The sequence below is a fragment of the Rhinatrema bivittatum genome, chromosome 2 (assembly GCF_901001135.1).
Source record: "Rhinatrema bivittatum chromosome 2, aRhiBiv1.1, whole genome shotgun sequence".
Taxonomy (NCBI): domain Eukaryota; kingdom Metazoa; phylum Chordata; class Amphibia; order Gymnophiona; family Rhinatrematidae; genus Rhinatrema; species Rhinatrema bivittatum.
The window spans coordinates 735,532,235-735,546,962 of NC_042616.1; the positions used below are offsets into that span (position 1 = coordinate 735,532,235).

At 43.6% G+C, this 14,728-nt stretch overlaps 1 protein-coding gene across 2 annotated transcripts in view; it reads right to left on the reverse strand.

Moving 5' to 3' along the window:
• Positions 1-2,582: 2,582 nt before the first annotated feature.
• The window catches only part of EIF3E (eukaryotic translation initiation factor 3 subunit E), a 259,621-nt gene continuing 247,475 nt past the window's right edge, over positions 2,583-14,728 (reverse strand). For both annotated transcript variants that reach the window (XM_029591900.1, XM_029591899.1), the window contains one exon: positions 2,583-2,743. In XM_029591900.1, coding sequence (XP_029447760.1) covers positions 2,705-2,743 — 39 coding nt within the window. In that variant the 3' untranslated portion in view covers positions 2,583-2,704. The remainder of the gene's footprint in view (positions 2,744-14,728) is intronic.

Consider the following 14,728-nt stretch of genomic DNA (forward strand, 5'->3'; position numbering starts at 1 on the left):
TAGGGGCTAAGAAATACATTTCAACACAATATATATCACTCAATATAATGTAGCTCATGAAATAAATATAAAAAGTGGACACAGTTGTGACTCAATGGTTTATAGTTGCTTATTACCAACCATAAACTTGATTTTGAATAGTTTGATGGCAGCTAAAAAAAACTCCAGAGATTTAATCATATGCCACATAATTATTGTGCTAAAACTTTTTTTTAGGTAGTTTTAGCATGCAAGTGAAAACATCTTAAAAGGCTGCTAAGACATCAGGTGCAAAATGCAAGATGTCCCAAGAAATATACTTCACATTTCAGTCCTATAAGTACTTGAGGAGAGTTGTCATCTCAAGAACACATTTTAATCTTCTATCTTGAACTTAGTACAGTAAATAACACTCCTCTTTGGTACTTGTCAATTCTGTACGAATGCAGGCCTTGTGGAACAGCAGTCACCATAAGACATTTGGACTACTCACACCAACTTAAGCGATATTTTCTCGATTTATCGATTAAAAATCAGTTTTAACAGCTACTGACAGTAAAAGTTAATTGCACGTTCGGGCGATATTTTTTCAGAAGCTGGCATAGACATTTCGTTGTTTCTGGGCAGCTATGTTCCACAAAGCGCAACAACTTTCTGACTTCTTTAGCATCTGGATCTTCCATTCAAAATTCCATAGCAGCCAATTGCACCTTAGAACATAATGCTTTTTTCACCTTTGTAACAATCTAAAGTTTTAGTAATTCTTTCATTCCATTTGTTGTGAACTAGATGTGGGAGACTGAGAGCTGATGAGAAGTGACTGCATAGTAACAGTAGATGACAGCAGATAAAGACCAGTTGGTCCACCCCGTCTATCCAGTTATTTCTGTGCACACAGCTAAGGATATCTCCCAGTTGCTAGACATAGAAGCTTAATTGCTTGTAGAATACTGCTTCTCATCTAAGTTGTTTTTTTATCATCTCATTACTTCTCTACAAAATCTCATACTTAATCCAACCTCTTGCTCCCCATACCCCTCAATGTCATATACTCAAGAATTGGAGCCTTTACATTAGTATTACAGTTTATAAGTTTAAAACATGCCATTTCAGCAATTATTCTATAAACTGTCTTTAGTATTTTGTGTGAAAATGATGCAGAATTTATAAAATAAGGCTTAAATGCAGACATCACAAATTATCAGGGATGTTATAATGCAGAAAAACATTACTGTATTTTCCATATATGTTATTCATTAAATGTTGCTAAAAGATGTCATCTGATGCACTGCCCAGAACTGCCCTATGCCAGATATCAGATGGGAAGCACAAAATCGAACTATCCCAAGGAGACATAACGAAGAACAGTAGAGAAAAATGAAGACGTGGCCTTGAACAGAATACAGATCGGCAGCAGCAGTATCATCTCATGGAAGCCTTGCCATGTGTAGCATAAATACAATTAAATAAGAAATTCATTAGGCCTTACTAATTTTATTAAATGATTTAATACCCTGTGTCTGAAAGCGACCCATAATTTGCTAAGCTTTCAAAAGCTTTATATAAACATCCTACACTAGGGCAAAAACCCTACTACTGGCAGTCACCGACTGTTGACTATTACTCATCATGGAGCTGGAAATCTCAGGTGGTTCTTAAAAGGATCATTAGTATCTTGAACTACAGAATTCTCTGAATTCAGAATGGGCTGCAGCTTTTTTTTTTTTTTTTTTTTTTTAAGCAGGTGGTATAAGAAAGCTGGATCTAATAGTGTCTTTTTTTTCCCCAATTTCCTTATCAGCTGGATCCAGTTTCTTCAGGGGATATGGTGCCATAAGCCATAGATACTTGCTAATTTTTTGTCCTCATTCTCCCCCTATCTATTCCAGCCATTGTAACAATCCTCTCACAGAGACCACTGCAATCTGGGTTGTGTGTACCAAGAGTTTGCTTAGTAAATGTTGCCTTTGTGAAAGCTGTTTCCATAACATGGCCAGCTAGTCAGAGACAGAAGGTAAGATCAGGAAACCATTTACAGATCTACAGTAAAACACTGAGCTGGTCCTGGAATTGAATATTTAAAAGAAAACATTTAAACTGGGCTGTTTCAGTATTATATCCTTAAATGTTATAGATATTTTATGATGTAAGATACTACTTGCATATATTAACAGAAAAAGTCATTGTACCCATCTTAAAATGTTACAATTCCTATAAAATCATATTTCAAAACAGTCTATTAGGTGTGATTGTTTTGGATATTAGAGTGATTTTAAGAAAACCATGCATGAAAGTCTGAACATGTTAACCAAGAGGCAAAGATGATAGACAGTTACTGCTATGGGAGGGCACACACACTGAAGAATCAGGATATACAAAAGACCCACTTAGGAAGCTGAAGGCAGTAGACAGTGTGACAAGGCCTCTTTCGTTCTATATTACAGATTTCTCTCTAAATATCTAGACAGAGTGGCACAGTAGCTGTATGTAATTGAAAAACAAATATAACTGCACTTAAAAGAAAAAAATATATTTAATAATATGAACACTTGCAACTGACTTCCAGATAGAACTGCTTCATTTAAAAAAAATAACAAAAAATCCACAATTAAAAGGCAGTCAATTTTATTCACATTAATAAACTCATAGCACTTGATTTTATTATTTTATTTTTACAAAAAGGAACTATGAGATTTTTTCAGGAGGAACTGCTGGTCTCAGAATCTCAGTAAAAGCCCGAGTCTTGAGTAGCCCAGTGTGGTGCCTATAAAAAAAGAATAAACACAAATCAAAGTTTTAATGCTTTAAATATATAAATGCTACACACTTATTACCTTTATGAAGACAGCACGGTTGCTTTACCTGTAACAGGTGTTCTCCCTAGGACAGCAGGATGATAGTTCTCACACATGGGTATCATCATCAGATGGAGCCCGGCACGGTAAACGTCAAAGTTTCTAGAACTTTGACTGGCACACTGAGCCTGCCAAGCATGCCACTATCCATGTGGGGTCCCTCTTCAGTCTCATAACATAGAATTCACGAAAAATAAAACACACAGGAGAAACCCAACTCTGCAGGGTGGCGAGTGGGTTTCGTGAGGACTAACATCCTGCTGTATTAGGAGAACACTTGTTACAGGTAAGCATCTCTGCTTTTTCCTAGGAGAAAACAGGATGGTAGTCCGCCCACATGGGTGAATATGTAGTTACAAGCTGCTCCCAACTATAAGGACCCAGAAAACAATATGGAAGCCGATCTAACGTAGCAACAATGCAACCAGAACAAAATTAGAACTGTGTCAGGAAATACTTTAAAGGTAAAAACAAAAAACCATTGGGGTAGATTTTAAAAGCCCTGCGCGCGTAAATCCTGCTGGATTTACGCGCGCAGGGCATAGGCCGCAGGCGTGTACAAAGCCCCAGGACGCGCTTAAGTCCCGGGGCTTCGTAAAAGGGGCGGGATGGGGCGTGTCCGGGGACGTCTCTGGGGTCAGGGGCGGTCCGAGGCGGGTCCCCCGGCACTGCTGCCTGTGCCGGGGGATGGCGAGGCAGCGCGCACAAGTTACACCTGCCTCAAGCAGGCGTAACTTGTACAACAAAGGTAGTGGGGGGATTTAGGTAGGGCTGGGGGGTGGGTTAGATAGGGCAAGGGAGGGGAAGTTGGGGGGGATGCGGAAGAAAAGTTCCCTCCGAGGCCGCTCCGCACACCGGCTGTGCGGCTCGGTGTGCGCAGGCTGACGATTTTGCGCAGGCTGACGATTTTGCGCAGCCTTGCACACGCCGACCCCAGATTTTATAAGATACGCGCGGCTTTGCGCGTATCTTATAAAAATCCGGCGTACTTTTGTTTGCGCCGGTTGCGCAAAACGAAAGTACGCACATGCATACTTTAAGATCTACCCCATAGCCACAACACTGCAGGGGCTCAAATGGGGCTCTCATCAAATGGGCCAAGACCATACTGAGATCCCATGATACCGCCGGTTGCCTAATCAGAGGCTTGACCTGAAGTAGGTCTTGCATGAAGCACCCCACCAGTGGCTACGTTGAGATGGGTCCTAATGGCACCTAGATGGGTCCTAATGGCACCTAGATGAACCCTCACAGAAGTGGTCCTCAGGCCAGTCTCAGAGTTGCAACAGATAGACCAGGAACTTCGAGATGGAACAGGTCCAACCTGTGACCCTCACATCAGACTAAGAACCTCTTCCATTTCAGACTAAGCTTTTCTAGTGGAAGGTTTCCTGGACTCCACCAGGATCTGAGATACACCTTCTGAAAGGTCCAGGGCCTGCAATGTCATCCTTTCAACAGAGCTAAGGCCTGGAGGTTGGGATGGTGGAGCCTGCCCTGATCCTGTGTAATCAGGTCTGGTGAGGCACCCAGACTGATCAGTGCTCAGAGGGAGAGATCCTGTAGAAGGGGAAGCCAGATCTGCTGCGGCCAATAGGGCACGATTAGGATCATGGTTCCCCGATCCTGTTCGAGCAGGAGTCTTCGACACTAGTGGAAGCAGTGGGTTTGCATACAGGAGGCCAGTGCCCCAATGGTGGGCAAAGGCATCCAATGTTGGTCCGGTATCCCCCTTGACCAGGGAGCAAAACCGATCCACCTTCACATTGCAAGGGGAAGCAAAGAGATTGAGATCTGGGGTCCCCAGTGGCGGAAGATTCGATCAGCAACATACATGAGGGACCATTCGTGAGGGTGAAATGAGCAACTCAGAACGTCCGCCGTCACATTCTCTGCTCCCAGCAAGTACATGGCAGGAAGAATTATGTCCTGGGACAGTGCCCAGGACCAGATCTGGACTGCTTCCTGACAGAGGAGGAATAACCCTGTGCCTCCCTGCTTGTTCAAGTACCACATCGACACCTGATTGTCGGTCTGAATCAAAACTACCTTGTTGATAAGGCAATCCCAGAAGGCCCACAGAGCTTACCGGATTGCATGGAGCTCCAGAAAGTTTATCTGACATCGCCCTTCCTGTGCTGACCACTGACCCTGGGTGCAGAGATCCATAACATGAGATTCCCAACCCAGGTGGAAGGCATTTGTAGTAAGGGTGATCTGTGGGGATGGGACCTTAAAAGGTATCCCCACCTCTAGATTGGATTGTGCTTCCCACCATAATAAGGACTCCTGAAGTGGCAGTGTGATGCTGTGCATACCCGAAGTTCCTGGGTAGCCTGACCCCACTGAGACCGTAAGGTCCACTGCGCCATGCATATGTGCAGCCAAACAAAGAGCATAACATGGACTGTCACCGCTATGTGGCCCAGCAAGCACAGGGGTCTAGTGACTACAAGAGATTGCACTTGGTCCCGGGGCAAAAACGCCCTGGCTCGGTATGTAATCGAACCTGGCCCCAATGAAGTCCAGCTGTAGGGATGGAACCAGTTGGGACTTCGGGTAGTTGATCAGAAACCCTACGGTCTCCAAAATCCAGATTGAGGATTGGAGAGACTGCAAGGCCCCAGCCTTGTGTTGCTTTTGATGAGCCAGTCGTCCAGATAGGGGAAGACCTGCACCTGCTGCTTTCTGAGGTAAGCACTCACCACCGCTAGGCACTTTGTGAAAATGCAGGGTGTGGACACTAGGGCAAAAGGCAGTACCCGATACGGGAAGTGTTTGTCTCCCACCAAGAATCGGAGGTACCTCTGATGGTTGGGAGAGATGGCAAGTGAATGTAGGCATCCTTTAAGTCAAGGGAGCAAAGCCAGTCCCTCTTCCATAGGAGAGGAATCAGGACCCCCAGTCTAACCATTCTGAACTGTTCCCTTGCAAGGAACCTGTTCAAAGCCCTCAGGTCCAGGATAGGATGGAGGCCTCCTGTTTTCTTGGGAATCAGAAAATACCTGAAGTAGATCCTGGTGCCTCGCTGACTTAGCGGTATGGGCGCGTCAGCTCGAGCAGTTTTAAGGGCGGAGAACTACTTGCAATATTTGCTGGTTCATCGGAAACCTCCGTGAGGATTTCAGGGGATCCGGCAGAAGTTCATTCTGTATCCCTGAAAGATGGATAGGACCCATTGGTCCGAAGAGATTGCCTGCCAGCGGTCTGCAAAGAGCTGCAGGTGGCCTCCGACAGGAGGGTTGTTTGTCACAAGGACAGGCTGCTGGCCTAAACTTCCTCCCAACCAGTCAAAACCCCGTGGCAGGGTTCTGCTGCGAGGCTGGCTATGGCCGAGGGACGCGTGGCTGTCGCATGAGTGTCCTAGGCGTAGCACGCTGTGACCTTGCGCTACCCGCTGGAGGATAATATTTTCTTGTGTGGTAAAAAAGATGTCTAACTCTGCCTTAATGGCTTCTTGCCAGAGAACTGAGGATCGGAAGTGCTGGCCAATAGATGCCGGAAGGTTTCGTGGTAATTCTTCAGCTGTGCCACTGCTTCCTTGATTTTCTCTCTGAAAAGATTTTCGCCAGTACAAGGGAGGTCCACAATATGCTCCTGCACTTCTGGCTGGAGATCTGAGACCCAAAGACAGGCCATACGGGAGCACCTAAGCTTCTAACAGCTACCCTTGCCACCGTTTTGAAAACATCATTGGTGGTTCGGATCTCATGCTTGTCACACTCCAATCCCTGCTGAATCACCTTCAGGAAGTCTTCCTGAAGCTGTTGCTGAGACATTCCACCAGATCTTGAACCTGTTTCCAGAGGTTCCCCAGTACTGACTCATATACAACTGGTAACATGCAATCCAATGCCAGCATGGACCCCTGGAAGACTTTCCGTCCTAGAACATCCAGGGTCCTGTGATTGTGACCTGGAGGAGCCAAAGCACAGATCCGTGCCCTCAGCTTTTTTTCAGAGCGGATTCCACCACCACGGACTGATGTGGAAGATGGTGGCTCATTGTTGGTTGCACCAAGTAAACCACATAGGGGGCATCCTCCTCATTCAAAGCACCCAAGGACACTGGAGGTGGAACCATTACTCTGGCCCTAGACCCCAAAGGCACTGGGAGCCCCAAAGGTATGGGTGCCAGCACTGGTAGTCCCATGGGCACTGAGGGGTGCGCCAAGATTAGTGGTACAGCGGGTACTGGAAAATTGAGGGAATTGTGGGGGGGGGGGGCACACTGGCACAGAACCCGATCCTTCCTCAGAGGAATTGGCCGACTGGAATAGCCTCCGATAGAGGTCGCTTTGGTGCCCCGTGCAGCATCAAGGGTGGCTGGGGTACCGGGATGGGCTGCGTCAGCAAGTCACCGAGCAATAAAGCCAGTCGCTCTAGCAATGATGCAAGCATCGATGGAGTTGGCTCCAGTGATGGTGGGGGCTCTGAACGAACTGGTGACTTAATACCTTGTAGGGCTCGACTGACTTCCAATCATACAAGACGCTCCAACTCCTCCTCGAATGCTGATGACGAGAGGACAGCTTGAAGAGGTGGCGGCGGAATCAAATCCCCATTGGAGTCCCGAGGGGAATCAGCTACCATCACCGAAACTGGCGGAGAATTCCTCAGGCCCTCACTATGTAGGTTGGAGCCTCCTCAGACCAGGGCCGCTTCAGGGGCAACTCTGTCGGTGCCGATGCCTTCCTGAGCTTGGAGCCATGGGAAGACGGCGATCAATGGCGATGCTTTCTTGACTTCTCCCGATGCTCGGCCCAGTCCTTTCCTGGAGCCAAGGGCGACAGCGAAGATCCAGAACTGGAATGAAAAGAAATAGAAAGTAGACGATCCCTCACGCCCAGTTCCACCAGAGAACTCGGCGCTGGAGAAGACTACACAGGAGAAGGGGTCGCCGACTCTCATCCTCAGGGTGTCAATGCCCCTGATGCTGAACTTGAGGGCTGACTTTTTGGTGCTGAAAGGTTTACCCATTTTGTCGAGACATGCAATGTCCCTTCAGAATCATCTTGGCACAGAAGGCATATCCCCTGGACATTGTGAGATGACCCCAACACAAAATACAGACCTCATGGGGGGTCTGATGGACATGGTCCGTGGGCACTGGGGGCATCGGCAAAAACCAGATGACGCCATGGGAAAAAGAACCCGGTGCACGGTCGATGACCGGTGGATACCGGGATATGGCCCCGGCGGTAATCGACCGTGAACAAAGTAAAAACTTACTGGATTGCCTAGCAACTAACCCCAGGAAACAGAAGGACCCAGCGCAACCGGGAAAAATGGAAAGAAATAGTTTTCCACAAAATTAACCACAAGCTCAATAGCGGTGATGCAAATGCTTCGTGGAAAAGGAGAGCCTGAACAGGGACCCTGCGTGGACAAGTGGTATGAGGGGCATGTTCATTGTGCCAAAGTTTTCCTTGCTGGGCTCCATCTGTCGTCACCCATGTGGGAGGACTACCATCCTGCTTGTCCTAGGAGAATGTCATGATTTATCTTGTAATATGTAGTCATTTTTATCAAAATAAAATTTGAATTTTTTTTAATTTTATTTTTCCACCTCAGACACTAAAAATGGTTAGCTTACGTAATTGTGCCGATACTTTAAGGGACAAGTTGGAGCAGTCCTGATTTACTCATCTATTTATAGACATTTGATATTCCATTTTTTTGAAGAATGTTCTCAAGGCAGATTACAACACAATTAACAAATTTAAGAATTTGAGGACTCAAGTTAATAAGTAAAATAAAATGCACAATTGACTTCAACTATCCTTTATGACAAAGAATCAGTTAATAATTTCACTATGAAACTTTTTTACATAACATTTAGTGAAATAGCAGAAGACCAGTTACTGCTTTTGCTGTACCACAAACAAAAACACCAAGCAGCAATTGTGAAAGAACTGCATGGTTTAGGGGTGGCCAATTCTGGTCCTCAAGAGCCACAAATAGGCTAGATTTTCAGTATGTCTACAATGAATACACATGAGATAGATTTGTATACAATGGAGGCAGTGCATTCAAATCAGGACTGTTCCAACGTGACCCTTATGATATGGGCACACTTAATAAAGCTAACCATTTTTATTATTTGCAATTTTATTGCTCGCTGAGTTTTGAGAGATTGCTTTGTAGCTATTTATTATCAGTTTTGTTCTGGATTGTCCAAATATTTTTGAATCATTCACAAACTTTGCCACCTCACTGTTTATTGCCTAATCCAAATCATTTATGAATATATTCAAGAGTACTGTTCCCAACACATATTTGTAGAACATTATGGTTTACTTTCATCCACTACAAAATAAAAAAAACCAAAAGACACCATCTCCTTACTTCATTATGAAAAATAAAGCAAGTTTGCTTACCTGTAAACTGAACTCTCCATCAACAGCAGGATGAATCAATCAAAGCATGTGGGTGACATCACTAGCACTGACAGTCCCAGCTCTCAGAGCTCAGTAAAAGTCTTATTACTAAGCATATGCAGGCGTTCTTGCACACACACTGGCTCTTCAGCCCCTCAGTCTCTCCCATAGCTTAAATTTTAGTGAGGTAGTCAAGTTTCCAGGGAGGCAGTTGAGCATTAAGTATGGCTAATTCAGTCTGCTGCCTATGGAGGACCCTGTTTACAGATTAGCAAACTAGCTTTCTCCGTCAAAAGCAGGCATGAATTAGCCATAATGTGTGGGGAGTCCAAGCAGAGGGTTACGTTGTGGCGCTATCACTTAAGTTAACCTATCCCTACCAGGTGGACAGTGAACTACTGGGTAAACAGGCTGCACAGAGCTGCTTGCCAAAGCTACTGTCTCCTCAGAACATGTTGCCCAGACCCTAGTGGAATGTGAAGGTGTGAACAGGCAACTAAGCAGCAGCTTTCCAAATGTATTCAATAGAAATGGCCCTGAGATAAGAAACTGAAGTCACCATAGCTCTCCCTTGAGATATGATAGAGCTTGTAATCTGTAAGCCAGCCAGCACACAACGTGCAATGTACAGTCCTCTATCAACTGGACAGAGATTCCCTCTCTAATCAATTGGGATCAAAGGACATCAACAGTTGAAAAGCTTGATGGTGAGGTTGAGTCATTAGGTAATATATCAGGTACTATATCAGTCCAAAAAGTGAAGAGCAGGGGTTTTTTTTTGTGCTCATGTGGTCTTGGAAAGAATGTAGGCAGCATATTAGCTTGATTCATGTGGGACACCGACACCACTTTTGGAAGGAACTTGGAGTTAGTTTATAGAGCCACCCTATTATAAAAAAAACCTAAAAGGTATGGTGAATATGATACCGAAGTGACAGCCAAAAGAAACACTACGTTCCAGGTGAGAAACTTCAAGTTCACCTACTTGAGAGGTTTTGAAAGGTGGTTTTATGAGTTGAGCTAGGACAACACTGAGGACCCCAAACACAGTTTACATACTGGAGGTTTGGACTGCCACAGTCTTTTTATGAATTTTGCTACCAATGCACAGTGACAGACTGGCGTCCCTTCCACTTGCTGGTGATAAGCTGCAATGGCAAAGAGATTAAATCTGATTGAAGAGGTGCTAAGTCTGAGGGATAAGAGGCAGAACTCTTACTGAAGCAGTCCCTTGGACCACAGGAGGAGAGATCCAGTTGACTGGTCCAATACCAAGTCGAGAACCATAGACTCTTCAGGTTGAAGGTTTCCTGGCACAAATCAGAACATCCTCCACTTCTGGGAAAGAGTAAGGAGGACACTATTGTACATTCAACATCCATGCCATGAGAGCCTGCCTTCCACCTATGTGATAAGTGTCACAAGTTTCCAATGGAAAGGGAGACTGAATTGATGGAAGGATAACATATGGATCTCACACTTGCCATACCCTCACCTTGTCCTGAAGGAATTTCTGGACAGTTCTAGAGATTAGAGGGATCAGTAACTACTCACAAAGCAAACACTCCAATTTATTATAAAAGCGTCAGGAGATTATCTTTAGCTGCATGGAGCACAACTTCAACCTTTCCGTTTTCTTCTCAGGTGAACAGATCAATCAACAGCCTTCCCTAGAGACTGAATAAGTTGTTTGCATCTCCTTATTCCAGAAATCACTTGATCAATTCTCTTCCAAGGCAGTCTGCCAATGAGGTCTGGATTCCCAGAAGGTAGCTGCTTGAAGATGGACAATATGCTGCTCTGCCCACAACCAGATATGGAGGGACTCCTGGAAGAAAGCACAGGAGCCTGTACCTCCTTGCTTATTTATGCAGAATATAAGCACTGGGTTGTCCATTTGGATCAAGACTTCTTTCCTGAAAGATGCTGGGAGAGCCCTTAGAGTATAACTCACAGCTTCAGATGGGCACCAAAATATCCAGATCCATGCCACACCCACGGTTCACAGAGATGTGGTGTAATAATGGCAGATAGTGTTGATCAGAGGAGCCACATGCACAGCAGCTGTCTTGTGTCCAAGAATTACTAGGACAGATCTTGTTGACACTAGGTCCTGTCAAAAAAAAGAGACCTTCCAACCAAAAAAAAAAAATAAAAAAATCACACAAAACCAAAAACAGGAAACAAAAAAATCTCAAGTAGTAAAAAAATATTCTTGAATGTACAATTGTGACAAACGTCTGAAGGATTTTATCAATAAAAATAGATAACTGTTCTAAAAAAGAAACAATTCCAGTCACAATCGGGCATCTGGAAGGATTCTGTATATACTTAAGGATCTGTAGTGAGCTGGTGGCATCTCTGATATCTTACGTCAGACGTTTAAGGTTTGTTCAGGTTTATAAGAACATAAGAAGATGCCATACTGGGTCAGACCAAGGGTCCATCAAGCCCAGCATCCTGTTTCCAACAGTGGCCATTCCAGGCCATAAGAACCTGGCAAGTACCCAAAAACTAAGTCTATTCCATGTTACCATTGCTAATGGCAGTGGCTATTCTCTAAGTGAACTTAATAGCAGGTAATGGACTTCTCCTCCAAGAACTTATCCAATCCTTTTTTAAACACCGCTATACTAACTGCACTAACCACATCCTCTGGCAACAAATTCCAGAGTTTAATTGTGCGTTGAGTAAAAAAGAACTTTCTCCGATTAGTTTTAAATGTGCCCCATGCTAACTTCATGGAGTGCCCCCTAGTCTTTCTACTATCCGAAAGAGTAAATAACCGATTCACATCTACTCGTTCTACACCTCTCATAATTTTAAACAAATTTATCTTTTTTGATGGTTTAAGTAATTTTCTTTTCTTGTATTTAATGTTCTTTTTATATATTATTTAGATACTATGAAGTTACTGATGTAAATCGTGGATGGATTTTCATTCATACATGGGACTTTAGATGGTAGGTCAGTTTTCTTTTTTTTCTTTTTGAGATTGTTTCCTGTTATTGGTTTTAGTTTTTAGTTTTTAGTTCCTCTGAGGCAGCTTCGATTGTGAGGCGAAATATGGATTCATGATAGGGGCTTGATCAGGATCTTTGGAAGCTTGAATTAAGACCTTTTGAATTCATCACCAGGTTGTGGTATTAGATGAATTGGCTGCTTGAAACTACAGTATACCGAGTGTTTGGACTTTAAAAGATTACTTTGGCTGTTCTGCTAGAAAAATTGGCTTTTCTGGGACCCCTTCCCCTTTTTTTTGTACAATATTTATTGCATTCTTTTTTCAGTTCTGTTTATGTATGGATTTTCCATTCTAAGATTTTTTTTAGTTACTTTTTTTTTGCATAATATTGTTTTGATACTAATCAATCTTTTTCTGTAACTAATGGTATGACAACCTTTTTTTTTTAATATATACATCTTTGAAGGTATCATTCTGTTTTGGGTGGAAAGGAGTTCATATTGGTGCAACTGGAATGCTGTTTTAAGTGGATGCAGGTGGGGATATGTGTACGTGTGGGACTAAGTCAGATTTTAGTGGGTGGGGTTATCTTTTGGGTTCCTTGTTTTATATATGACATTTAAATTGTTCTGAACTTTTCTGTGTGTGGTTCATTTGTTAAGATTTGTGCAAATAAAAGCTGATTTTTTTTCTATAGATTGTCTAAATTATTTCTTTGTAAATTTGGAAGCATCTACTTTTTGTGTGAATGATACTTGTTTTTGGAACATGCTATTTATTTAACCATTATTAATTTTCTGCAAGGAGAGACTTACCAAACTTAGAAGCAATTTGGCTCTTGATATGGAGAAATGTTTTCTCTTGAGGTGAGTCTATCCGGCTCCTATGAACTGAAATTGTTTGAGTCGGAACCAGGTTTGACAAGGCAAAGTTGATCAGGAAATGCAGGAACTGGAGGAGCTACATGGTCTTTGAAGAATTCCAAAACTGATGGGGATGGACTCAACACCAGCCAATGTCCAGGTATAGGAATACACAGATTCCACACTGGTGAAGCTGTGCCATCTTTACTGCAAGGCATTTTGTAAACACTCTCAGGGCCACAGAGCTGCTGAAGGGGAGCACTTTGTATTGGCAGTAGATGTCCTTCACCACATATCTGAGGAACCTCCAATAGGCAAGGTGCATAGTGATGAGAGCATAAGAATCTTTCACATCCAGAGCACACATCTAATCCCCATGTTGAACCTCTCCCACACAATCAACTTGCTCAGTCTCCACGTCTAGTATAGGTTTTAATCCCTTAAACCTTTTGGGGGGCTAGGAAATACCTGGAATATAATTCCTGGCAACACTTCTGAAGAGAGGTTCAACCATCTTCTGCTGAAGAAGCAACTCCATTTTCAGTTGGGTAGCTTGAGAAGGGTCAGAGCTGAAAATTGAAGTCCACTGGATCAGAGGAAAATTACTGTAAACTGTAGCTATCGTTCACAATTTTCAGAACCCACTGGGGTCCTTGGAGATACAAATCTATTCCACTAGAGGTGGGTCTCAAGGCTGTTAAAAACTTGTCCTGAGCTTAGACTACATCTGTTGCTGAGCCTTTGGGTGATGCTTTTCCCTCTGTTAATCTCAGCGAGCAGATGTTGCAAAGTGGAAGGAGCTCAATGACAATGAATAGAGCAGAAGAGATGTATTTTGAAGAATAGACACTTATAGAGAATATACAGACAAATAAGGCAGGATCTGGTTGGTCTCCCACCACAGCTGAGAGTGACTGCTAGGGAAACTGATGTTCACTGTCTCTTGAACTTTGTCTCCAAATAAATTGACCCTGTATAGGGCACATCCACAGAACAATCATACACATCTTCTCTGAGGCTACTTACTTGCAAGCTGTAGAACTCTTACAGAAGCAGCCAAAGTACTAGCTGCAGTATAAAAACTTTATAAATGGAATAGATAAGGTGCTTCTCACATTCTTCCACTGAGAGACAGAAGCCAGCTTGCTCTGGGTTGGTCAAATCCATCAGCGGTTTTAGCTTTTGCATGCATTTGTGCAGATACTGCACCATGTAGAGCTAGTGAGCCACAATTCGGGCACTCAGCATGGACTTTTGGAAGAACTTTCTCCCCCCCCAAACACATCCAAAACATCTGTGTCCTTCCCAGGAGAGTTGGAGTGTTCATGTGGGCTAAAATGTTTCAATGCTGACTTCGCTACTATTGAGTGGCAGGTTAGTTGCATCACCCTTAAACCTGGAAAGGCTTGGACCACCAGCAGACAATGTTGGCATCTACCTGAGATCCCGCTGCACTGTTGGAGGAGATATATCTTCTTCAGAAACCCAAATTTGTTCATCAATTACTAAGGGTTGTCTACACAGCCATGAAGGAAAGCTGTGCCACAGCAGCGGCCACCTCAGAGGTGCTCTGCACCATAGTTCAGTTTATTTCTTGATTGATTGCAATTTATTACTGTTGTAAATCAAGCAATATACAAATTAAATAGTTAAAAACAAATATTAGCTCTATCTAAATAAAAACTGG